Raw genomic sequence first — 26,990 nt, forward strand, 5'->3', positions numbered from 1 at the left:
CTCACAGCGAAGGGCGCCTGTGGCCGGGCCCCAGGAAGGGACACCGGCTTAATGTGCACACACATGCGCTGTAATGCATGGGGCCGTGCGCACACATGCACACATGTGCACTCACGGCCCAGGCCACCTGCATTTTCACTCTTCAGCATGCTGGCCCGAGGCCTCCTACAACCATGGGCCATCAGAGATCCCACCTCTGGGGCGCCAGGGATACCCCTGAGAAGGACTCCAGCAAATCTACTGAAGAAAACAAACCCACCTCCTCCACAGTTTGCTGTTTGCTCTTGTTTCAAAAGTAAAAGTTGGGATTCTTCCTCAAGCCCCAGAACCTCCCAGTTATGGGCCTGCCCCTACCAGCCACACCAGCAGCCAGTTCCAGCCCCTCCTCCCCGTTCCAGAAGGGGACCCTATACCTGGGGCTGCTCATCCCCCTAGCCTGCACCCCCAGAGGCCAGCCCAGACAGCACAGGTGGTGGGAGGGTGTCAACAAACTTCACAGCACCCCCGGCTGGCTTTCCACGTGGGCACCAGAAGGCAGGGCCAAGTGTCCCTAAAGAGAAGAGCAGGCTGAGGACGTACTTCCTCACACCAAGGAAGCAGGAGAGAACTCCCATGTCCCCAGGGCTCCTGACTCCCTGCCAGAGACAGGTCCAAGAGCCCTGGATGTCCCCAAAGGGAGACTGCTCCAACCTCAAGCGAGACTCGACACGGCCCAGACAGGCATGTGAGCCGTCGGCTGTGGAGCCCGCCCCATGCTGGCCCCCACATTGCCCGTCCCAGACAGTCCCAGGCAAGCCCTGACCTTGTTTCCCTGGGGCAGCTGGTCCCCTGTGTCAAGCCAGCAGCCCAGGAGCTGCAGGGCTCAGCCAGGGTGCACCTTCAGCCCCACGAACGGAAAGCGGGGCCAGCAGGAGGCCAGGTGGTCCGGACAGATGCCAGTTCCTGCACAGTCTGCACACTGCTGGGCAGGGGTGAGGCAGGGAGGGCAGGGGTGAGGCAGGGAAGGCAGGACAGCCCCACCAGGCCCTGTGCTGCCCACTTGGGGCCTAGAGCAGGGCCCCCGCTCAGCAGCAGGGAAGGACTGCGGCTCCTCAGACTTCCTCATACCCCGGACTCATCCAGGGTCCCCGAGGCAGCTGTTTCCCGTGCTCATCCTTCAGGCACCTGAGGGGCTGGCTGGACACCACCTCCCTGCTCCCCTCCCCTCGCCCCCCACGCACCTCCCCAGGGTTTTCCAGGCACCCCGGGAGGCACAGAGTCAGTCTGCCCCTTTCCTCATCTCACCAGGCACCATCAAACCCACAACGGCTCCTGGGCCACGCTGTTGTCCTCATCCCATGCCCAGAACCCTCCTCTTGCTGCACCCCAGCCTGACTCTGCCTTCAACAGCCTCTGACTCCCGCAGCCTGTGCAGCCTCGCTCCCTCCTCGGGCTGCCCGGAGGGCCCTCTGGCTCCAGCACCATGGCCCATGCAGGCAAACTCAGTAGGACTCTCAACCTCAGCCCCCAGGCCCTTCTGGTCCCAACCCACACATGCCACATGCACGCACACATGCACACAGAAAAGAGGACCCACCTGACCCAACACACACTGGCACACCCCATGCCCTGCCAGAGCCGCAGCTGCTGTGCGGCCTCCATAAATCTCTCTGAGGCCCCGCACGCCCCCTCTGATCAACCCAACTCCATGTCATTCACCTCGCGTTCTGATGGTTAAAAATGCGTTCGCAGCAGCGCATTGGTTATTACGTCTCGGCCTTAATTAAAGAGGGCCGCAGAACGGCATTTTAACCAGCAATGTCATTTTCTAATTGACGCGGCTCCATTATCAAGAAAAATACTCAAACCAGCCTGAAACGGAGCCGGCCCCCCTCCCCCACCCTCCCAGAGGAGCAGGGATGGTTCAGCTTCAATTTTTAATCTGCTGATGAAATATTCACAGGCCAGGGAAGGGATTGCGTTTCCTGAGATGAAGGATCCCTGCCCTGTCGGGGCTCCCCACCTGGGAAGACAGAGTTTGGGGTGCTGGGGTCAGGGCCGTCTGGAGGAACAGAGCCATGCAGGTGGGGACTGGAGACCAGCCTGCCTCACAACGAGCCTGCTGGGCCCAGGACCACCACTTTGCCCTCCCCTCTGCCCGCTGCTGGCATAGGGCCCCTCGAGAGTGACCCTCCCAACTGTCCCTTCTCTGAGGAGGATGCCGCGGCCCAGAGAGCCAGGCACTGCCCCAAGGCCTCCCATGATTTCCTGCCAGGCCTCCTAGCCCCAGACCTGCCACCTCTTCAGACTCTGCCAGCCCCAAGCCTGGCCTGTGCAGGAGAAGGGGGCCCCAACGTTCTGATTTCCTAAGCAAAGCATTCAGAGGGCTTACAATAGGGTGTTTGTACCTAGAGGCCACACACACTTCCCATGAAGTCTGAGGCTGGAGCTCCATGTTATAGGATGGGACACTTAGGCAGGTGAGGGAAGCTCGGCCCCCCTTGCTGAGGCACAGGGCCTCCTGTGGGTGCAGGACAGGTGGCCTCCGCACCATCATACGGCCGAGGTGCTGACGCTGACCCTCGGTACAGATGAGGACAAGGTGGCAGGGGAGACACCACCCAAGCCAGGCCACGCCCCGGGCTCAGCCTCTCAGCCCCTCGAATGCGTCTCCTCATGCAGCGGGGACAGGCGGCCGAGGAAAGCGGAGCCACTGGCCCAATCCCCACCCCCACCCACCTCAGCGGAAGGCATGAAAATGCCCCAGATGGAGCTGCTCCCGGGGGAGGCTGGTTCTCGTGGGGAAGGGCAGAGTGGAGCTGGGCCAGGGAGGCCCCAGTGGGCAGTGCCTCAGGCTCCCCATGTGGGTGAGCATAGCCCGGGCACAGCACAGGGGCCCACACAGTCCTCATGTAGCATCGTCTGGGGCTTGCTGTGCCTGGTGGAAGACACTAGCCGGAAACCACAGGCCTCCAAATGGAGCTGACCACCCACGGGCAGCCCCTGGGGACCCCAGCCACCAGTATGCCACCCATGTGACTACTACACAGCATATCCAGCTCTGAGCCACCACCCAGGGGGCAAGGACAGCCATCCCCCCCTTACAGAAAAGGAAACTGAGGCTTGGAGGGGCAAAGGGCCTTCCAAGGCTGCAGCTGGCGAGGCGGGGGCCAGGGAACGATGCACCAGCGCTGTGTTCAGGCCACTCCGCGGCTCCAGCCCCACCGGCTCTCTGGGGCCAGTTCCTCCCTCCCCCGGTGGTTTCCATACATCCTGCCCTGGGAGCCTGACACTGACCAGCTGCCCACTCGGCCCCAGACAGGCTGTTTAATCAAAGCGTGCGATCGGCATGACATCTCCTGGTATCTCTGGGCAGCTGCACCCCCATCCTCCACCCCCCCTCAACACACATACAGCCATCTGGCGGGTCTGCTCCTCCCGACCATAGGCCGGCAAGTGCTCTGGAAAGAGGCATGAACCAGGGGTCCTGGGCTTGGCGCAGGGATCCCAGCAGTGCCTGGGGACCTCCAGACACCAGCCGCAGCCAGAAGCTGACCCAACTAGGAGGAGAGGAAGGTGTCACAGGCAGGGCGAGATCGTGCACACTGTCCACCCCACTCCCACCCCAGGAGAGCCTGCGGCACCCGTCCGCCCACCCGAGCCAGCCCAGCTCTGCCCCTCCTCCAAGCAGCGTTCCCGGGTGGACACCACCCGGCAGGCCCAGCCCTGGGGAACCCTGTGCACAGCCCCGTGCCTCCAGGGAGACGGGCATTCAGGTGGAACTAAAGTCCCCAAACCTCATGAGACAAGTCAGCAGGCACACAGGTAACCTCGCCCGATGCGGGGTCTCCTGATGTCACCCACGCATGGGGCCACCTGAGAACCCTGCCCATCTGGCCCATGCTCACCAAGTTGCTGGGTCCCTGTCCATGCATGCTCTACCCGCCACAAGCTTCAGGGCCGAGCCACCCCTGCAGTACCACTGCCACATGTGGCAGCCGAAGACCCCAGGCCACCTGAGCCAGCCTCTTCTCTTCCCCCACCTACCAGCCGTCCCTATCCTCCCTCCTGCTCCCCGTGGAGAGGCTTCCCTCCCTGCCACCAAGTTCGGCCAAGCCCTCCACCAGGCCGAGGCACCCCTGTCCAGAGCTACCCTCAGCAGGCCCACCACCGACACCAGCTGTCCAGGTGCAGAGCAGGGGTCAGCAGGGCTCCCCGGGTGCCCAGCATGAGGAAGCGGGAGCTTGGGGCCAGGCTGGGACAGGGAGCTGTGGTCTGCAGGCCCAGCCAGACCCCTCTCCTGCAAGAGCCTCTGTGCAGGCCCTCATGAGGCGGGTCAGTGTTTGGGACCCCTCCTGGCCCTCGGTGAATTCAGGGGCAGCACAGGTCCCCTCCCAGGAAGCGGCGTACCCACCGTGCATCACCAGCCTTCTCAGCGGGGACCAGCCCTTCACTGCAAGTGACAGAACTGGGTCTCGGATATGCCAGCCCCTCCCGAGTCTCAAGGCCCTGCTGGCGCAATGCCACGGTTGGCACTCAGGCGGTACAGAGCTGGTGTCCAAAGTCAGGTCCTGCCAAGGTCTGGGGCTTCTGGGTGTTTTAAAGCCACGCACACACATTCAGCTCTCCCTCAGAGACTGCAACCCCAGGCCCAGTTTCACCCACCTCGACATCCAGCGTCCGGGGCAGGCACGTGAAGTCTTCTGACCACCGAACCCTGCATTGGGCCTGAGGCAGCACACAGCGGACACGTGATGCCTTTGACAGCGGATGGATGGGCAGGTGCCATGCAGCCTAGGACCCCGAGGACAGGGCGTACGTAGGCCGGGAAGCACTGAGCAGGAGCCAGCCCTCCATCGCAGTCCCACAGCAGCGTGGCTGTTTGAGCCTGGCTGAACACAGCCAAGACTCAACCCACGTGTCGGCCACCTGCATCCCCCGGGACCAGATCAACATTCTGTCCGTGACTGGCCTCCATCTGCAGCAGGGGACAAGCGGCCACATGGGCCCTGGGGGACCTTGGGACAAAACTGGGCTGCGGGGACCCTCCCAGCCAGCCTGAGCTCAGAGGAGCTGCACCTGGCTCTCACTGCACTGCATCCTGGAAACCATCGCACCACGATGTCCACTGCGCCAGCAAATGCTGCTCTGTCCTCCCTCTCAAAAACCTGGCCCTGCCACCAAAATATTCCAAGCTCCAACCACAGACCCCGGGGCCACTAAAATGTTCTAAGCTCCAACCACAGACCCTGGGGTTTCGCCTCCTGGGAGGTTTCCAGGTCTACCCCAGAACTCTGGCATTCAATGCGCACTGCTCTTGTAACCTGCGAGGGGTCCTGCATGACCTCAACCACAACTGCCTCCACACCTGGCACCCCCGACTCCCCTCGATGCTTCACGTCCCTAGAAACGGTACCACTGTGCGGGCCCAAACCACAGGGTCACCCCAAGCCCCTGCTCCAGGCCTGTTGGCCACGGCTCTAACCGGCTCCTCCATCCCCCACAGTCATGGCCATGGCTGCCTCTGCTTCCATCTCCGAGTGGACACGGATTCCCCTCCTGCCCCTAGGGTCCGTCCTCACCGGCCACCAAGACCTTCACTCAGCACTCACAGCCTCTGAAGGATGCTCACCACTATCAGGACACACCCAGCACCACTGGCCATGCCCTGCCTGGCTCTGTCACCCACCAGGCCCCTCCTGGCTGCCAGACCTCAACGTCCAGCTCTTAACTGACCGCCCCACCCCCTGCCAGTGAGCCCCACCCTGGGGCCTTTGCCCACACTGTTCCCCCGGCCTGAGAGGTCCTCCTCCACCTCCCCACCGGCTGCTCCTTCCCATGCACAAGTCCACCTACAGCATCCCCCCAGAGGGCCTTCCCTAACCATGCTGGCCAGGGACCCTCTGCATACCTGGAACCTGCCCGTCAGCACAGGCCCCTGAATGTCCTCCCCCAGCCCCGTGCTCCTCCGGAGAGGGCTGTGGGGTCACAGCAGGGGCTGGCTCTGACCGACCAGGCCCCCCTCCTGCTCGGCAGAAGCCTGGACACTGCAGTCCCCATCAGGGTGGACGGCACGGTTCTGCCTCCCAGGCAGACGGAGAAGCCGGGCTGCGCTCGGGGCGCAGAGACAAAGGCAGGCTGACCATGAGCGCCCGCAATTAATCTCGGTCAACACCGTGGCAGGGCGCGTCATCCGCCCAGCAATTTACATTTTTATTAAATTACACAGGAAAATTAGAAACATTATTACTTCCCTCAGTCCTTTAACCCTTTTCTCTACCTGCTCTTCTTACGGCTGCCCCATCCTGTCCACAGATGATTGTGAGGTCCCCACCCCACCCCCGCCTGCCTGCCACCCTCAGAGTGATGGCAAGGCCTCCATCCTACCCCCGCCCGTCACCTCCACAGCGACACAGAGGCCACTACCCCACTCCCACCCACCTGTCACCTCCACGGTGACCAACAGGCCACCACCCCACTCCCACCTGCCTGCCACCTCCACAGAGACAGCTGGGCCCTCCCCGCAAGGGCCAGGCCCCAGATGTGCTGCCCAGAGGCAGAGCCTCTCAAGCTGCCCCCGACCAGCCTCGCCCTTCCTCTCCGTAAGCTGGGAGCAGTGAAGCGCTGGTGGGGTCCCAGCCAGTCCCACCTATGACTCCTCCAACCCACACTGTCCCGACTCAGGCTCCCCAAACCCCTGGGGCCTCTAGGAGGACCCTCCCTCAAAGGCCGCTCCTTGTCCCACCCTGGGCTTCAGACTCCAGCAGCTCACGAGTACGAGCAGACAGTGGGGTGAAGGCTCAGCACACCCCCAAAATGGGGGCTCCACCCTTGCGGGCATCCACCCACGGCACCCAGACACAGGCTTCCTTCGCCTGCTAATGTGAAGCTGGGCAGTGCCAGGACACAGGGCAGGTCCTGCAGTCCCTGGGCACCCCTAGTCCCCAGAGCCCAGGTCCTAGTCAGGAAGATTAACGAGCCCCCAACACACCCGGGAATGGCCAGCCACTGGCAGGAGTGCGAGAAGGAATAAGCAGAACCGGCCACAGGGACCAGTTGGGTCCCTGTGAGGCCACGGGAGCCCTGTGAGGCCACGGGAGCCAGGGGTCCGGGGAGGCCCCTCGAGGAGCCAACAGCCAAGGGAGACCTGAAGGGGCAACGGCAGAAGGGCATTTGGGGGAGGGGATGGCAAGTGCGAAGCTGTGACGGTTGAAGACATCACATCAGTCAGCACAGCTGGTTCCCAGCAAGCCGCAGGAGGGCAGGGAGGGCAGGGCAAGGATGCATGCCAGGGCCAGGGCTGGGACTCCGCCCCTAGGACCACAGTGGAACGGGAGGAACTAAAGAGGAGGGCGGCATGGTCCTGATCCGGTGCTTAGAATGGGCCAGCACTGGTAGAGCCAAGGGACCCTGCGTGGCCCCCAACACCACATCACCCTGGGCTGCTGGCCACACCCTGCCTGGAACCCCCCCCCCCCCCCCCAAGAAGTGGCCTAGGCTGCTGCACTGACTCTTAACTGTCTCTACATGGACACTGTAGGATGCACGTGTATCAGGAAACACAGGTATAGGAGAGGACCTCCTGAATGGGGAAATCAAGGATGGCTCCCTAGAAGAGGGGACATCTGGACGCAGCAGCAGCCACAGTCCCACCTGGGGGCACCCATTCCATGTTCACCTGTGCCGGGAACTGACACATATTTAGTCATGAATGAACCAGGCCAGAGAGTCAAGACTTTGATTATTTTCACCTTCCCCGTCACGCATTTTGCACTGACAGTGTCAGGGCTAGGGCTGGGGACATGTAGCAACAGTTAATTTCAACTTCGATTGCTCTCTCCTGCCTTGGCTCTTTTTCGGTTCCAGGTTTCACGAGTCCCCATGGAGGACGGAGGCAGGCAGCCGGTGGGACAGGCTGCCGGGGCTGCCAGCAGCTCCTGGATGAACACCTGGTGGGTGCGTCCAGGCCAGCCATGCGATGCCAGAGTGACAGAGCTCCTGCCAGAGCCCCCGTCCTGCCTGTGGCCTTGGTCTCTGCTTGATGGAAGCCACCAAGGCCAAGGCTGGGGCTTCTCCAACCCCAAACTCCAGATCCCTCCACGAGGATCCATGCCAGTCCCAGGGAGGGGCCTGAAGTGCAGTGAACGAACCAGGTACCCCCACTGCTGACCACCCAAGGGCACACAAAAACCCATCAGGGCTTTGGTCCAAACGTTCCACACCTCCTTCCCAGCAGCTACACGTAATGAGTACCTGACAACTGGCCCTCCACAGAGCAGCTAGAGGGGGACAGTTTCCTCACTCACCCGGTGGGGACACTGGAGCCCATAACCTCCAGGGCACATCCACTTTCATTTTCTCGGCCACTGGCAGTCATCCCAGCAGCATAGGGGCTGCCACGCTCGCTGAGCTGGACAGAGCTGGAGCCTGGGGTAGGGAACTCACCCGTCTACACTGCAGCTTGAGCACTGGGCCTCACGATTCTGGCCAACTGTCCCCAGGCACACGGCCCAGGGGTGCAGGAGGCAGAGCCCACTCTGAATGGCTGTCACTGCTCCCCTCTTTCCCAACTCCACATCCGCTGCTCAACTCTGCTGGGTCCACACCAGGCACGGGGCCCGCACGGAGGCCATGTCCTATCACTACCACCAGTGTGTTGGGACAGGAAGCCCAGTGCCCATAGAGCATCGAGGGGGCCTAAGCCCAGAAAGTCTGCTGCAGAAGGCAGCACCCAGGCAGACATGGGTCGGAGTGGGAAGCTGGTTGCTAAGGGGTACAGTGGTGGGGCCTGCCTGGCTCCTGAGGACGAAGGGGCGTCCGTGGCCAGGCGGCAGCGAGAACGCCACCCTGGGGAACCACAGAGGGCGCGACGCAGCAGAGAAGCACAGTCCTGGGAGGCCCGGGAGGTGGGGAGGAGAGGGCTCCAGGGCCCAGGGCCTGGGATCCAGCCCCGTCCCAACCTCCTGTTGGGAGCCCCCAGAGAAAGGAACCAAGGACTCCGCTTCCACCTTCGTAAGAGGAATCTAAGCCTTGGGCGGGTGCCCAGGGTTGGGGGTTTTGCCAAGAAACCTCCAGTTTCCCCCACTCTGCAGCTGCTGAGTCAGGAGCAAAGGGGCGGGACCCCAATCTCAGCCCCTTCCGGCGGCGAGGGCAGGAAGCTGCACCCCACAAGTCTCTCCAGATACCAGGCTAGATAGACCCCAAGCTGCAGAACCAGCCCCTCCCCACTCCTCCACCCAGGGAAGAGGCACACCACAGCCTCCGTACATGTCGGTGCCAGAGGGGGCTGGGAGAAAGGGAGGCCCAGGGCAGGGTGGGGGCAGACCTGTCCACATTTGTACTGCATGGGCCCCAGCCTACCGGGTCCCTGGGGCCAGCTTCAAAGGGCAGGGGACGCTGGACTCTGGCCTACAAGGATGGAAAAAGAAGGGCAGAGCAGGCACACACGCCAGGCAGAGGGAACGGTGTAAAAGACGGCACAGAGGTGGGGCCACATGGGGCATGGCCTCCGGGGACCTCAGCAGGACCAGGCCCCATGAGGAAGGGCTGCGTCCTGTGGGGAGGGTCTATGGGGACATGCCCACCCCACTGTGGTAGGGTCACGAGGGCCAACGACTGGCCAGAAGGTGAGAAGGCGCCGGAGGAGCCCATCTGGTGACCCAGCCAGCCGGCCCCGCCTTCCAGGAGGAAACACTCTTTCCCACAGTTGCAGAAGATCCTCTTTGCCTGAAGGAAGAACGCAGGCTCCCTCAGCTCAGTGCCACGCCCAGCTGGGGACGGGCAGATGGAGGGCTGGTCCCAAGGCCCGAAGGCCCATGACAGTCCACCAAGTGCACACACCTCTCTCCTCTGGTCACTGAGAAAGATGGGGATAGGACAGGGGACGTGACCCCTTAAGCTCACGTCAAGGCTGCACCCAGTGACTGGTCTCACTTACTGGCCCTGAGCAACTTCTAGGTCCTAAGATGGTTCCAGAACTAGCTGCCCCTGCAACCACTCCTCCCAAGAAAATGCTTCTTCCGGTGAGACAGAACACTCATGCCCTCCTCACATTCCTTCGCCCCACACTCAGCGCCCCCTATTCCAGGGGCTGCATGATGCTGATGGGCAATCCTGCATGACCCCCAGAACCCGGAAGAACAAACTCCTCTTCCTGGCCCTCAGACAAAGACACAGAGGTTCAGAGGGGACCCCAGCTAGCACCCTTCCCTGCTCCCAGGCAAGAACTGAAGGACAGGCCTTACTTCAGTGAACCCTCACAACCACCCGGGCAGCAAGTACCCTCACAACCACCCAGGCAGCAAGTACCCTCACTCCACTTCACAGATGAGAAAGTCGAGACTCAGAGACAGACTCGCTGCCCCAGGTCACACAGCATGTAAAAAGGTTGTGTGGGGCCCTGAACGGTGGGCCACAGACAGCTTCCCGGGCTCCAGGGCAGGAAACCCCTCCAGACCTCCCAAGGCCAAATGCTCTCGGCCCGAGACGCCTCCCAGGACGGGGCAAGTGGAAACCCCATAATCTGCTGGGGCCTCTCTAGAAGGAGGTCCCCCCCACCGCCTGGGCCGTGGGATTGGGTTTCCTGGCCTCTAATCAAAGGATTACCCGACAATCCCCGGCACCCACATGTGCCTGCATCCACAGCCATGCCACCCACATCACTCACATCCAAAGGGAAGGTCACTGCAGCGGTGGCAGGGCCACAGCCACCACCTGCGCTCCACCCGCTGAGCCAGCCAGAGCAGGAAGGGCCAGGAAGGCAGGTAGGCAGCCTCCTCCACAGCACCGTCCACTCTCCTGTGGGGCCAGGTTCCCCCAAACCCACCAGGTCAGGGCAGCCCACACCAGCCATCTCAGCCCTGGAGACCACACATGGCCCTGCAGGAACCACAAGGGCCTCCTCCCGCAGCCCCGCAGCCCCACCACCTGCCTGGGCTCACAGCAGCTCCCAAGCAGTCCCTTGCCCTCACCCTGCTGTTATCACTCTGCCTGCACCGCCCCACTGTCCCCCGCTGACGGCAGGAAGAGGCCACACAGCACGCTATCCCAAGTGCAGGCCTCTGGGGCCTGACCACCTGGGGGACCCCTGCTCTCTATGCCTCAGTTTCCTGGCAGGGAAAGGGCAAGGATTGGCCCCTCCATGCCCACAAGCTGTGTGGCCTTGAAGAAATCAGTTCAGCCTCCCTGAGCCCAGGCCTCCACTGTAAATGGGGGCAACTCCCTCCCCCAGGGTTCTGGGAGGGCAATGGGCTTGGCACAAGCTGGCACCGGGGCACCCGGTGCATTGTGGCTTGCTAGTCCTTGGCCCGGACCCCCGCCCCTGCCCTCACTCTGGCCTGGGATCCACAGTGGGCCCGGGGCTTTCTCCAGTCTGATCTCATAGTTCAGAACCCACTACCCACCAAATGCCAGCACGAGGACCCCCACCCCAGGCCCAGCAGAGAGCCTTCAGGGAGACGCCTCCCCATTCGGGGTCTTCACGTCCCCCAGCCAACAACACCCACCACAGGCAGGCTCCAGCTGGCCGGATGCTCTGACCACCCCTAACCTCCGGGTTGGGCTTCACAGACCCTGGAGCACAGCAGACCCTCAGCAGGTGGGGCCAGGCCAGCAGTGGGCAGAGCCTCAACAAACCCAAGCCCAGCCCTGCCCAGCCAGGCCCCAGGCAGTGACGCTGCCAGTCACGCGCCCAGCTCCCAGGCCACACTGCCCAGTGCCTCTACCTCCCAAACTCCAACCTCCGGCCAAGACCCAGAGGAGGGGTGGCAACAAACAGTCACACACCAAGACATTCCCCTGCCACCACGTACACCCCACGGTGCTCCCCGAAGGCGGGAAGAGGTCAGCCGCCCTGAAGAGCTCCCAGAAAGAGAGAAGCTCTGCCACCAGGTGTGTGCCGGCCAAGCTGCAAGCCGGCCCAACCCCGGGCCACCCACGCCCACGCCTCCTCCAAGGTCCTGGCCTGGGCCAGGAAGCCGGGTGGAGACTGGAGGGCGGGGGCCTATCTCACCCAGAGTTGCTAAAAAGAGCCAACGGGGAAGTAAAAATAGGAAATAAAAATAAAATGGCTCCAGCCAGGCCGGGTTGTTTGTGTAGGAAGCAAGGCCCCTCCCCAGCCAGCAGGGAGGGCTCGGCTCCAGGTCCCTCCCAGAGGAGGAATGTCCCGCGACCCTAGCAGCCCCCAGAACTCCAACCACGTGCCAGAACCCCAGGCTGGAAGTGGCTCAAAGAAGAGTCCCAAGAATCTGGATTCGAATCCCGACTCTGCCGTTAACTGGCCACATGATATCAGGCAAGGAGCTGAGCCCCTCTCCATGGCTCGGCCTCCTCATCAGCGCTGCGGTGCAGGGAGGGAGGGAGCGTGCCACGCTGTGCTGACCACATGCTCTAGGTACCACCGCCCACAGCGGGGCCTGCGGTCACAGCTCCGGCCACCCACCTCTCCCTGTCCCCACCAGGGTCCTCCCATCTGCGCCCTCACTCCGCCCCAAGGTGGGCCGTCAGGAGGTGAGGGCACGAGGCCAGGGTCAGGAGACAGCCTGGCTGTCAGCTGGCCCCGCTTGCCAGCCGTGCCGCTCTCAGACCTCAATTTCCTCATCCACACAATTAGAGGAAGCCTTCCTTCCTCTCCTTTCCTGCGAGGCCTTTCCAGGGTTCACATGAGGCTCATTCGCACTAAAGCGTGCGTGACTGACCCTGGCTTCAGGATCGGCTCAGCTCATTCTCCCAGGGCACACAATTCCTCAGAAGACAGGCTCCTTGCTCCTGGAGCTGAGACACCCCAGCGAGAGGCCCAGGGAGGACCGCTTGGGCCACAGCTCACACATCCAATCCACCTGCCCAGCCTGGACGGCGTGCGGCTTCTGCACTGCGGCATCGCTCAGTCAGGCAGCTGCAAGACAAGATGTGGGTCAAGGCTCATGCACCGAGACCATCTGCTTAGGTGTCTGCAGAAAGGGATCTGAGTGCTTCGGGTGGTCGATGATACCCGCCACGCTGCGGCCAGAGGGCAAGCAGTGAGCCGGTGCCATGTGAGCCCCATTGAACCAAAACATACTGCTTCAGAGTGCTCCCTGGCACTTCCTAAAGCCCCTCGGCCCTCGCTCCTGGCTTGATCATTATCACCCCTGTGCCACTTCCTGGGAACTGGCTGAAAAGTCAGGGGATGACATCACTGATCTGCCCCAAACCACCATCCCCACAACGGCCAAAGTCTTTCTAGAACATATATTTGCCTGCAGCCCTCCACAGCCCCCTACAACTCCCCATTCTCCTGTCCTGGACCCCCAGCCCTCAGGACCCTTAGCTAAGGAGGGAGCCAGACACGGGCAGTGGCCAATCTGAAACCTGGACTCGCAGGTGCGGGCCGTCAGAAGGTGTGGGGCACAAGACACACAGAAGCACACACAGGCACACACGCCGACACAGCACGGGCACGGGGAGACACATGAGGACACAGGTGCACACGGACACACGCTCGCACAGGGACGGGGACAGACAGACACAGACATGAGTGCACACAGACACAGGCTCAGACATGGACACAGATGTGCACAGAGGAACACACACGAACGGGTACACACAGACAGGCTCACACAAGGGCAGAGGCGTGCACACTCGCATACACACACAGGTTCACACAGACAGGCTCACACAAGGGCATAGGCGTGCACACTCATACACACACAGGTTCACACAGACACAGACAGGCTCACACAAGGGCACGGGTGTTCACAGACATACACACACATGGGCTTACACACACAGACTCACACACACACAAGCACACACAGGCTCACACAAGGACATGGGTGTGCACAGACACACGGGCTCTCACACACATAGACGCACACACAGGCTCACACACACACACAGGCACACACAGACACACACAGGCTCACACACAGACTCACAAGAGGCCATGGATGTGCAGAGACACACACGGGCTCACACACACACAGACTCACACAAGGGCAGGGGCATGCACACTCACACACAGGCTCACACACAGGCACACACACACAGGCATGGCACCCACACACTCTCACACACAGGCGCACACACAGGCACACACACACAGGCACACACACAGGCGCACACACACACAGGCACACACACACAGGCATGGCACCCACACACTCTCACAGGCAGGCTCACAGGCTCACACGCAGACAGGGGCTCGTGGGCACAAACCCTGGTTGGAACCCCAGCCACACACGTAAGCACGCCTGTCCCTTCACTCCATGCTGTTCTGGCTCCAGGTGCCCAGAGGAGGGTCTGGGGAGGACGACACGCCCCTGAAGGCCAGGCAGGGAGGAAGGAACAGCGCAGAGGGTGCCATGCCAGCCACCTCAGTCCTGGCCTTTCTGCCAAGAGCCCTCCAGGCTGCGGAGCCTCTGAGCTGACCAGAGGGCATGAGAGGGTCCCCATGGACAGGGCACAGGCAGGCAGGGCCCTGAGCCCATGGGGCCAACCCCAGGCAGGTGACCACCAGCCCTGCCCCGACGCCAGGCACACGGCCGGCGACCCAGGTCCGGCTCCGAGTCCCCAGGTCCCTGCCGGTGTGGGCACCAGCAGTGCCAAGCAAGGCGTCCACAGCAGAAGGCAGACAGCAGTGGTGACAACAATCGGCTCCTTGTTCTCAGAAAGGCGGCCAGGCAGACCTGAGGGAGGGCAGAGGGGTCAGCAGAGAGGGCAGCACGGGGGCCGTCTCCAGAGTCCTGGAGGGAGGATCTCTGGGCTCTGGGGAACCCTGGAGACTCCCAGGTACCAACAGAGGCCTGCTCGCTCCCCTAGCCTCACCTGCAGGGCTGGGCAGAGTGCGGGGGTCTGGCCCCAGCACAAGGCTGGGGTGCTGGCTGCGGGGTAAGGGGCACCAGCTGCCCCCTCCGATAACGAGTTCGCAGCTTATCAGCCACGTCCAGGCTTCGTGGGCTCTAGCAGCCAGCCCCTCCCCTACCCCCACCAGCAGCCGGCGAGCATCACTGCTTCCTAGGCAGGAGGCCTAACTGTCCACACGCAGGCAGGTCCTGGCCACTGACTGCGGCCAGACGCACGCGGGAACACGCCTCTCCCAGCCAGCAAGAGTGGCAGTGACCTCTCCTGTGACCCCATGGCCTGGGGGATGCCAGCCCAGGTCAGAGGGACCCAGACACCAATTGGGCTGGAGGCCCGTCAATCTGGGACCAGAAGTGGCCTGTGTCCTGCAGCCAGGGGGCCCCTGACATGAGGAGGCCCTTCCAGCACCACGGCTGGCATTTGTTCTTCAGAAACCATGTCCAATAGCAGCCACAGGGAGCCAGGAATGAGCCAGCAGGGGTCGAATGCCTGGCGATGGCTGTGCCCCACACACCTGCCCATTCTGCCAGCCGGAGGGAGGCCCAGGGAGGCCCCGGGACAGCACAGCATAACCACACACCTATCTTCTGTCAGGGCTCCTGACACCTCCATCCCTCCCTGTGGTCACTGCCCAGCGTTTCCCTCCATGCCCTTCCTGAGCCCTACGTTGTCCGTGGCTGCCGCCGACCACCTATCTCCCCCGCTGACCTGGCAGCCCACGAGGGCAAGGACCTGCCTGTCACATCCTCAGAGCGGCTCTGGACAGAGGGGCCCTCCATGAGCACTGGTGGCGCAGTGACCCATCTCTCCCCTGCCACCGCTCAGGGCTGGCACGCGGCCACCTGAACCGAACGAAACCCGTCTGTCTCGTTTCTTTTTGGAGAGGTTCAAGTTTTGCATTCTACGTCTGCTCCAAGGACACCCAACGGTCTCTGGGCGACCCCCCGGGGGGAGGCGCACTGCTGTCTGATGCAAGGGAAGGCAAGTCAGCGAGCTCTGCCCTGAAAGCCTTTGATGACGCAAAGCGAAGACACAGGTGTTGAGGACGAGACACTGGCTTCTCCCAGGCCAACTCCTACGCATCCTTCATGACCCAGTTCAAAAGCCCCAACTCTCTGCACGCCAGGGTGAGCCGCTAATGCCTCCTCCGTGTCCTTTCTGCCTCCAGTACCTCCTCCCACCACCATGCTCACACTATCTCCACTCCAGACTGGGGTCAGGGATACCTTACAGGTAAGACAACTAAGACCTAAAGAGAGTTAAAACATCTGGTCCAAGGCCATACACCATCAAGTGGCAGCACTGGGGTCTGCCACCTGACCCCAGGCCACCTGACCCCAGGGACCACTACCGCCCACTTCAGGGCTAAGCCTGGCTCTACTGGGCCTTGCTGGTGGCCAGCAGGAGCCTGATGGATGTGGGTGGACAGACGGACAGACAGATGAACGGACGGACAGACAGCAGGCAGGTGGGAGCCATGCTACTTCTTCTCTCGTGGCTGGCCTTGACCCCCACACTGCTACAAGTGTCAACAAGACGTGCTTACCAGCGGAGGAAGGAGCCAGGTCCCCAACAAGGCCGGGCATTTGGGGCCGAGCACCCCTCCCTCTCTCAATGTGGGAATCTGAGTTCAAGGACTCTCAGGCTCTGTCCAGCAGCCGGCGGCAGCCACATCTCAAACACACTGAGCGACGATGGGGCCTCGCCACAGGCAGGGCCCCCCCAACACCAACCCCGAGCCTCAGCCTCAGCTTCCACCCAGGGCCCCCAGGGATTCCAGCTGGCCCAAGGAGTCCTCAAGGACAGTCCCAGACCCTCCCATCTACTCCCACCCCCAGAAACCAACACTGAGCTACACACACAGCAGGACTTCCCTTCCCTGGAAACTCGACCGGCCTCCAGAAGGAGGGGAGTTCATGATTTGAGAAATCAACTTTGCAAGGAACGGGCTCCCCCGTCACATTTCTGAACCTGAGGGTTGAGGGGATCAGTCGGCTGACTGCATGGATTCGTGCCACAAACTTCACGAGGCTTATACAGCACCTGGCACCGTGGGCTCAGCAGCCACGAAGACCTAGAGCCAGCTCCGAGCCATGAGAGGGGGTGCCTGGAGCCAGCCCTGTGTTAAAAAAGACTCTGAGGTCTGAGGGCCCCATGGGAAGAGAAGCAGCGCCCATTCGGTGACGTCCGCCGAGGCTCCGGCCGGCCACAGGGTACGGCGGCACACTTCCCGCCGTGGACTCTGCCTGGCATCCTTCCTTCCATTTTCCAAATGAGGAAATCAACACCAAGAGGGAGGAAGGAATGTGTTCCAAGTCACAAAGTCCACAAAGTCCACAAAGTCCATGTGGCAGAGAAGATGCAGGCTGTGAGAACGCCCGGGTCCACTGTCTGCAGGGGCCTGGAGACCAGCTCTTACGTTGCCGCTAAGGGGTGGCGCCTCCTGTGATCCCAGCCTCGGGAGAAGGTGGGTCACACAGGATACAAGGGCAGGTGGCTCTGACTTTGTGCCCAGGAGACTGAAGGGAGGGAAGAGGAAGGCCCCGCTGCCCTTCCAGTCCTCACCCCTCCACTGGCTGGGCACAGTGCGGGCGGTGCTGCCCGCCAGGCCCGCCTCACCACTGTCTGTGCCCAGAGTGACCTGGCACCCCTGACGAAGTCCCCGCCTCCCTGCCCTGCACCTCAACCTTGATCCTGGGCAGAAAGTCCATGAAGGGGTGGGGAAGGGACAGCTTCACCGCCTCCCGTGGACTCTGCCCATGGTCAGAGCTGTTTTCTTCCCTTCGGGTGGGGAGAGGGCGAGAAGCCATCCAACAGCCTGGCACTCACACAGGAGCCTCCAGGCAAATGGCGCCTAAGCTGCCCACAGGGAGAGGCAGGGACCGAGGCAGGACCACAGGACACTACAGGGACAGACCAAGGGATACACGAATAGGTGGTGGGGAAGGGCCCTGGCCGCTCCTCCCAGCGGCGGACACACCCCGGGAGCCAGAGCCCCGAGTTGGGGCACCACACAAGGGCACCAGTGGGAGTCACACTTCAGACCTGGGCAGGAGGGAGAGGGGACATCAAGCCAGTGGGGGCTGCCAGGCTGCAGTGAGACCCACCCCCAGCCTGAGCTGCTCACAAGGTTAATTAGTCCCAGGCCAGCTGACCATAGCCCCGTGCTCACAGGGGTCCGCACCAGCACAGAGCTGGAAGCCAGCCAGCAAGGGGCAGGCCAGAGGAGCCTGGTCACACAATCAGCTCCTTCAGAAACCCTACAGGGAAGCCCCCCACTCAGGCATCCCTTCCCTGTACCCTTGGCTGTAACCAGATCCCCCTGGAGAGAGTCCACCCACTCTCTCTGCCTTGATTCCTTCCCCACCTCCCACCCAACAAACTCCTACTCATCCCTCAAAGCCCAACTATATCACCTCCTCTGTGAAGCTTCCCTGACCTCCCCCAGGCAGTTTACACGTGAGACAACTGAGGCCCAGTGAGGTGAATTTGCTAGCCTAGGGCCATACAGCCTGTGACTCAGAGGGGTGCTCACTCATCGCATGGGGCAGCCTACCTCACCAGTTCATTTTAGACAGGAGAAAATCAGTGAGAGGTGCCTAATGAGCGAGGAGAAGCTACAGAGCCATGTGACACCAGGTGAAGGCCTGGTCTCCATGCTAGGGACAATGTGGTGCCATAGAAGGTTCCAGGCAATGGAGGTCAGTGCCCAAAGAGAGAAGGACTAGCCTGGCCTTGAGTGATAACCATCACGGAGACTGATGCCACTCATCAGTGGCCCCTACTGCCTCTGCTCTGCCATGCCCCCAGGCCACCATTTCCCCATTGTAAGCTTCACATCCCAAAAGTGCTTCACCACAATATGCCCAGTACACATCCAGACCCAGACCCACCCTGGCTGGCTCAGAGCCCATGGCGTCCTGGACCCCAGCAACCCAGACCCTACCCCAGCCCAGGTCCTGTCCTCTCAGCTAGGGAGGGCATAGAGCCATTTTCCAGGGAGCTGGTCCCCAGTGTGCCACCCTGACCAATGGCCAACAGCACATCAGAACAAAGGCAGGGTGACGGGAAGGCAAGGCAGAGGCTTTGACAGCCAGAGGGCCCCCAGAGAAACTGAAGCCCAGGGAGGGGAAGGGACCTACCTGCGGCTACACAGCAGCCTGGTCAGAGAACAGCCCCCACCATGCAGAAAGCTGAGTTCGAGGGATGGCTGGGCACACACCACCACCGCCACAGCCCGTACTATCACTGCGGCAGTCACTGACACTGCTGCCCAAGGCCCAGTCCTATTTCTAAGGAGCAAACGGTCACCAAGGTGGTCCTCTGGACACCATGCCTGGGTTGACGGGAAACCAGGAGCTGGATGCGGCCAGCCAGCCTCTCTCCAATGCACCAGGCACATCCTCCCCAAGCACAGGTGCTGAAGCCACTGCTGACAGGCAGGAGACGTGCTTTTGATTCCACTCTCTAAGTCAAGTGAGCTCTTCCGGCACATCTGTACTGGGTGCTGCAGGGGTGCCCACACCTCAGAAGGGCCCTGCCCTCAGGAAGCCTGGGAATAAAGAGGAGGTTGGATAGGTGGCTGGCACGTGGAGAGCTCCCACCCGCCAGGCACCTGCACCAGCAGCGGCCTCAACGCCAAACACAGGCGTGGGATCACCCCACGGCCCTCGGGTGGGAAAAAACTGGGCAATAGTCAGGCACAGACCCAGCAGGTTGCCAGCGGGATCTGAATGCAGGCTCCGGGCAACAAGTCCAAAGCCGCAGCCCCACTCCGAGCCCTATACCGTGCACACTAAGGAAGCTGCGGGGCACCAAGGACGGCAGGTGGGCTCTGGCTGCGGAGGCAGGCTGAGCCTGCACAGGCGGAGAGGGCAGAGCAGGCAGGGGGAGTCCCAGCAGAGGCACAGGGCGGCCCAGGCCCAAGGGCGCCCGATTCAGAGGGGCTCGAACACAGCAGCTGTTGGGAGCCCACCCCAGCGACTCCAGCCACCTGTGCTGTCACTGCCTGACCTCTGCCCAGGGCCAGTGTGGACACTTAAGCTAAATTGGTCAATTACAGGATACTTAGATCCCTCCCCGGGGCTTCCCAGCCTCACTGCATTCTGGGCTGCAGCACCAGGAAGCCTGTTGAATCAGTAACCTCATTACAGCCGGCGGCCGCACCCGGGGTTGTCTTTGAACTCCGAGGGTTTATCCATGGCGGCTGGAGGATTTACACACGGCCTGGCCCGGGCCCAACTCACTCTCCCCTCCCCTCAGTGCCGGAGGCTCCAGACCCCGCACGCACGGCAGCAGTCTGAGCCAACACCCATCACCCCCAGCCCTGGCCCCAGGTACAGCTGGGGAAACCGAGGCCCAGCTGGAAACTACTATGGCTTAGATGGCCAACAGAGGTGCAGGGAGGCCAGGCACGGCCTCTGGGTCACCCCAGAGGTAGGTCTGTGACCAAGGGCGTCCCTTGCCCCAGCAGGCAGCACCTGGAAGAGGCGACGGAGCTGAAACCAATCATCAAAGACAGATGTGGGCTGTGCAGGGCAGACCCCGTGGCAACTCCTCACACAGAGACCCTGAGAGGCTCTGATCCCCTCAAGGACCCCTCAATGTCTCACTCCCCAGCCCCAAAGTCTGGTCCCCTCCACAGTCTCAGCATCCCTGACCCGGCCACAAGAGGCCTGGCTGCTCTGCTTCCCCTGGACAGCCTGCCCCACACTTCATCCAGTGCCCGGGGAGGGGAGGTGGAGCCAGGGCCAGGGAAAAGGTGCCTCACCCATACCCATGCCCAGGAAAGACAAGCCCCAGGCCAGCCCAGGGACCTGGCCTATGCCCCTAGGAAGACGCTAGGAATCCTCCACCCCCCTCCCAGGCTGCCACGCTGAGGAGCCCAGCCAGGGCCAGGGTGCACGGCCATTCATAGGGGCCCCAAGGCCCACCTGAAACCAGTGAGCCACCTGGAGAGTCACCTCCGCCTTCCAGGTCTCGCCCGGCTGCCACCAAGCCACCCTCTGCACAATGCTGGGGGCCTCATCCCAGCCAGGAGCACCATGCTGGGATCCCCTGGTCTCCAGGCACCCATGCCCCTGCGCCCGGCATACAGGCCCTATCCAGCCTCACCTCCCACGTGAACCCCCTCCTGGCTCCAGCCCTGCAACCCCACCCTTGTGTCCTCACCCCCTTCACCCACTCCAGGCCAGACCTTGCTGTCCCTACTGCTGGGCACCCCTCCCCCACCCCTCCTCCACAGGCAGCAGGACCAGGCCAGCACCCAGGGGGCACTCCCTAAGCCACGTGTGGAAAAGCCCACCTGCAGTCCCGGCTTCCCCAGCCAGAGCTGTCAAGGCTCTGCCAGGTCACCCTGGGAAGGCTGGGGCCGACGCCTACATGCATGGGGTGGGCCACGTGTGCTGGGTTAGGACCTCAGAAAGAACCTCACCCCTGCCCTGCCCTGGGACCCCGGGGTCCAACCTCACCCTGTCCACTCCCCCAGGTCCCTTAGGAATTTGCTGCAGACAGCGCTGCCCTGGTGGCGTGAGAAGGTGGGCAAGCCACAGCTTCCAGGCTGGGCCTCTGCTGCTCACCCAACTACAGCTTTCCAGCTAGGAGTGGGAACTTCTCCCAGCCACCACCCCAAGCCAAGGACAAGCCTGGAGAGAGGATCAAGGGATCGCCACTCCTGAGAGGGCCTTCAACCAGCACAAGCGGCCGAGATGCCCAGTCCCAGGGCACAGAGCTGGCAAGGTGAGACCTCAGCCCTCCACCAGTGCCCCCACAGAACAAAAACGTCACTCACTCGGGCCAAGACCAGCAATGGGGCTCCCGGGGACCAGCATGGGGCACAGACCCAGCCTGGTCGGTGAGCAGCCTCTGAGGATGCTGAGGGGCAGGAGGACCTGGGGCAGCACAGCCCCCACTCTGGGCACGGGTCCTCCCAGCTGGAGCTCAAGGCAGCCCCCGCTAGTCAAGTGCCTGAGAAAAAGCAGACCCCATAGCGGGACACAAAGGCTGGCCCACAGACCTCACCCAGGGTTCAGTGTCCCCATCCGCTAAGTGGGCTTGTCTCTGTGACACCTCCGCAAGGTCCCAAAAATAAAGTCCCTGGCAGGCAGCAGGCGCCCGCTGCAGCCATCGGCACCTTCATGGGGGCAGGGTGAGTCCTGGACAAGCTGGCGAGATGTAGAAAAAAAGGAGGCGAACAAATCCTGCAGGGACCACCGTGCTCCTTGGGGGACCCCATGAGGCCTGGCTCACTCACGGGCACGCCAGGACACGGGCCAGTGGCCAGCAGCGCCAGGTGAGAGCCTGTGACTCCGTGTGTGCGCGACGGTGAGTGTGAACACACCCAGGCCCCGCACGCGGTTCGCACCCGCTCTCCCCACGGTGGCCGGGCCAATTTTCCTTAGCTGCTTTCTGCTCCATTTCACGCTCATTCAGCTGCTGAGCTAGACAATTGCTTTGTAACTCTAGGGCGCAATTTCCCTGTCTGTGAGGCGCTGGGGCACAACTGCTCAGAACATCTCGCACCAGGCTCGGGTGGGTGTGCAAACCGTGGTCCCTCGTTCCACCTGCCTCCTTGGGCCTCTGAGGAGGGTCCCTGCCCCAGCAGCAGTGAGAGCTCTCCAGTGGCAGGCCTATACCCACAGAAAAGGCTACCTCAGTGTACCCAACGTCCTCTATTCCTGAGTCTGTTCCTCCACACCTGACAGCCCCAGCGACCATCGTGGCCTGCTCTGGTCCAGTGCTGGAAACCTGGCCCCACCCTAACCCAAGCAGGAGGCACAGAGAGGACCCAGCCACAGGCTAGCAGAGACAACCCACGAACGGACTCCCCGAACTCCCAGCCAGCCTATGACACACGAGGCTGCCTTCTCCAGCATCTGGAAGAGCCAACGAGTGTGTCCATTTTCCAGATGGACAGCCAAGGCGCCAAGAGGCCAAAGAGCAGACCAGGCAGGCAGCGAGGACAGAAGGCCCAACCCCAAGTGGCCTGACCACCCGCCCAGCAATGGGACACCGCCTGTTGGAACCTCTTTCTGGGAAGGTGCTGATCCCGGGATCCCTGCAAAACCACCATTACCTCCATCCTGCAGGTGACAAAGGCCCTGAATGGGAGGGGGCAGAGGAGAGGAAGGAAGGATGAAAGACGGAGCTGCACCCTATAAAATGGAAACACACAGGCAGGTGGGTAAGGTGCAGGCGGAGGAGACTGACCCCTCTAACCACACCATAGCACCCTAAAACTGATCAGCTTAAGAATCTCAGGACAAAGGTCTGGAAGGTGACCCCCAAATGGACACCAGCCCCCAAAAGCCACAGGCCAGGTCCCCAGACCCTTGTAGCCCCAGACCCCAGCCTCATCCCTAGCCCAGCAAATGGCTAATTCCCATGAAAACACACCAGTTAACGGGCCACCCCAAGGCCCTGGCCACCAAAGCCAGCTAAAAAATACAAACTCAAGCCCGGCAGAGAAGGGAAGGAGGGGCAGGTCTTGGCTTGCAAAGCCCGGGTCCCAGTGACAGTGCCCCAGCCCTGAGCCAGCCAGGGGTTGGGGAGGGCCTCTGTCCTGTGTCTGCTGGGACAGCTGTGCCCTCTTCTCCAGAGGACAGGCATTGCTCACCACTCGAGGTCCCAGCCCTGAAACATTTGACCCATGACAAAACCAAACGTCACCTAAGAAATGAAACTTTCCAGGCAGCCTCCACTGGCACTGGGTGGGCATTTAAGGCTTTCACCCCACCCCCACACCATCTTCCATGCAGCTGAGGTCTGTCCCACCCTCTCCTGATGCCAGAGCCTCCCCACACGCACGACCAGCCCCCAGGGGCAGAGGGGCACACCCCTGAGTACCCCCTGTTCCCACAGTAATTCCACAGCAAATCCTCCAGGCACCCTTTCCCAGGGGAGGAAACAAAGCCCACGGACAGAGACTTCCCACACAGCCACGGGGAAGATGGGGCAGGGGTCAAGAAAGGGCAGTCAGAGGGGCCTCCTGGTGGAGGCGAGCCCCCCACAGGCCCTGAAGGACAGGCACAGCTGGAAGAACCACCAGGTGCTGGCAGAGCCGGGAGCCAGTCACAGCAGCTGCCCGTGTGACCAGGGCTGCCGGCTCAACCTGCACTCCACACCCCAAGGGACTCAGAGCACCCGCCCCCCCCCCCCACCAGCCCTTCCTAGGGGCCCAGCTCATCCCACCCACATCTGGGCAGAGGGTCACAGCTGCGTGCTCCGGTCCAGGCCCAGCAGTGAGCCCCAGGCAAGGATGGAGGCTAGCAAGGCCAGGGCCACCATCGGACTGGGCCATTTTTCTCACCCTGACACCTCCCCAGTCAACAAACAGGGCCCCTCTAGAGTTTACCAAGACAAACACCCCGCCATCGGGCAGTGCCCACGCTAAAAGACGCCCTCGTCAGGCCGGAGCGGGACTCCAAGTCCGGCCTCCTGAGAGTCACATGACCCTGTTATTTCGGGAGGCCCCGGAATGTGCTCTATTTTGGGTCCCAAGGGCTCTGATGTTACCAGAAGCCCCTCACCCAGGCTGCAAGCTCACCCAGGTCCCTGAGTGCCCTGACTCCAAGAGTGGTCAGTGGGCCTACAGCTTTGCCGGCGGGTCTCTCCACAGGCACATGGGGTCTGGTGCGGTCTGAGACCTTTGGACTCCGTGGACTCCGCCTGAGTCCCACCATTCAGGATAAGGCCAGCCAGGGCCTTCTCCCCGGCAGGCGTAGGAGCACGGCCAGCCCTGGGCAGCAGGGCCAGGAAGCTGGGGCTGCCTCTGGCGAGTCCCTCGGCCTTGCTTTCCTTCCAGATCTGGATGCTGGACTCATCCCTGCCCTCACTGAGTGGCTTGGTGGGCACTGACCGGGATCCTCCCCCAGCCCACCAAGCCCAGCGGCAGTGGATGCGGGGAGGAAGAAGCCCTCTCTACTCCAGACCCCAAAAGTGGCCGGGCAGCTGTAAGGGGTGGCCGAGTCTCCCCCAGCAGCTCCAGGTCTGACTGGTCGGCCAGCCGGGCCAAGACAAGCCAGGCCCTCCGCCCGCCACTCACCCCCAGGAGGGATTAGGCTGTGTTGACAAAAGGGCTTAGACAAGTAACCGCTTAAATGGACCTTCGACTGCTCTGGACTTCAGAGCTGGTCACAAGCTTAGAAAAAAAATAAAATGTAATCAGAGCCCAGGACTCTCTGCTCAGCCCTGGGGCGTGGGCTGCCTGGGAGGCCATGGGCTGGTCGGGAGAGCTGGAGAACACAAGACTCCCAGCTTCCTTGTGGCAGGGGAGTGCCCAGGGAGATCCCTGGGGCAGTGGCTCAGAGGCACGACCTCTCCTCTTCACAGGGACTCCAGCAAGCCACCATGGGGACTGGGCACCCTTGCTCCCTCACCCTACATACACCAACTCCGTGGACTATCCCTGTCCCACCCAGGGCATTAAAAACAGGGACCTGTTCGGTTCTCAGTACTCAGCTGAAGTGCAACCAGCCAGGCCCCTGCCACGTCCGGGGGCCAGACACTGAGCTGAGCATTCTTGTTCCAGAGGAATCGTCTGGGAGAGCGTAGCTCTGTATGTGTGGATGTGTGTGTGCAGATGTGTGAGTGTAAAGCTTTAACGGGGAAAGGCAGCCCCAACCCACCCCACAGTGCACTCAGTCACAGACAGCGCAGCGTTCCCTCCTGCCTCACACTCAGCAGTACCACCAGCTGCGGGTGCTAATCCCAAATCCACCACTTTGTATCCTGGCGGCTCAGCCTTTCCCTGCCAGTTTTCTCATCTGCAAAATGGGCATGAGTGCCCACCCCTGGAGGCTGAGCCCTGGAGCTCATTCAAGGCCTCAAGCCCATCACTCCATCATGATACAGTCAGTGAGTAAGTGTCAGGTCTGACAAACCTGGAACCCACCCCCCACCCTGCCCCAGTCACGGAGCAGCACACCTGCCTGTGAGTAGTAGGGGTATTCAGACTCTCACCTTCATATCCAGGAGGGGCTGGGTCCATGCTGGCTCCCCTTGATGTCCCATCTCACTAAACATCCCTGCAGCTACACTGGTTTCTGAGTACCTCCTGGGGTGGCTAAGCTGCACCCCAGGCTGTAGGGAGGGTGGGCAGGAGGGGCTAAGGATGGCGGGGTTTCATTCATAATCAGCTGTTTCAATTTCCATTCAGCACAAATCCTTCACCCGGCCTGACAGCCTGGCTGCCGTCCCACCACCAAATTAATATCCTTCCCGGAGCTCATTTATAAAGTCTCCCCCTTCTCACTAGCTTCCAAACCCTTGGGAGGGCAATGGGTGGGAGCCCCAGTCGTGCCCTCTCCTCCTCCTCTGCAGGTCTGGGCCTGGAGTTGGCGGGCAGTCTGGGATAGGAAGCCACCGGGCGGGATGGCAGGAGGAGGAGGGAAACTGACCCTCTGCGCTGTCCTGCTCACAAATGGAGAGCCAACCGAGGAGAACACCCGGGACTGCCAGAGTGAGGGGCCCCATTTCTGGGATGGGGTCTTCCTAGGTCTGACGTTCTGTTCATACAGCTCCCGGGGGACCCTGCCCACCCGGGCGTGGGCTGCTTTGGGGATAACAGGGTCCCAGTCTGTTTCCTGGGCGGACACACACCCAAGGGCCAGCGGCCTGCTGGAAGCCGCAGCCCGACGGGCAGGCGGCGCAGAGGCCGCTCGGGGCCCAGCGCGCCGTCCCGGTCCCCAGGCCAGGGAGGCCGGAGCCGCGGAGCGCAGAAGTTGCTCCTCCCGCTCCGGCCGGGTTCCTGCGCGGCCCGGCTGCAGCTGGGCGCCAGGGCGCAGGCTGCCGCCGGTGACCGGGAGACCCCTCCTCGTCCCGGGCGAACCTGCCACCCGCCCCCCCCGGCCCCGCCGCCCGCCCGCTGCCCAGCCCCGCCCGGGCCCCGCGAAAAGTTGCCCCGGGTCGACCCCCTCCGGGCCCGGCGCCCGAACTCTCGCGAAGGTTGGCGAGGGGTCCAAGCGGGGCCCGGGCCGGCGACCCCCGCGCGCGCCGCCAACGCGCCCCCGGCCCCCGCCCGCCGGCCCCTGGCCCCGTCCCCGCCCGGCCCGGCGAGCACTCACCGAGCGGCAGGAAATGTTTGGTGTCCATGTCTGCGACTAACTCATGCCCGGCCGGCGGCGCAGGCAGCGGGCGGCGGGCGCGGCGGCCCCCGGCGCGGCCGGCCCGGGCCC

At 62.4% G+C, this 26,990-nt stretch overlaps 1 protein-coding gene across 1 annotated transcript in view; it reads right to left on the bottom strand.

Annotated features, from left to right (window-relative positions):
• RXRA (retinoid X receptor alpha) overlaps positions 1–26,990 on the bottom strand; it is a 120,612-nt gene extending 93,622 nt beyond the window's left edge. Inside the window, exon 1 of the mRNA XM_025359845.1 lies at positions 26,880–26,990. Coding sequence (XP_025215630.1) covers positions 26,880–26,907 — 28 coding nt within the window. The 5' untranslated portion in view covers positions 26,908–26,990. The remainder of the gene's footprint in view (positions 1–26,879) is intronic.

This window comes from Theropithecus gelada, chromosome 15, assembly GCF_003255815.1.
Source record: "Theropithecus gelada isolate Dixy chromosome 15, Tgel_1.0, whole genome shotgun sequence".
In the NCBI taxonomy this organism is placed as follows: Eukaryota; Metazoa; Chordata; class Mammalia; order Primates; family Cercopithecidae; genus Theropithecus; species Theropithecus gelada.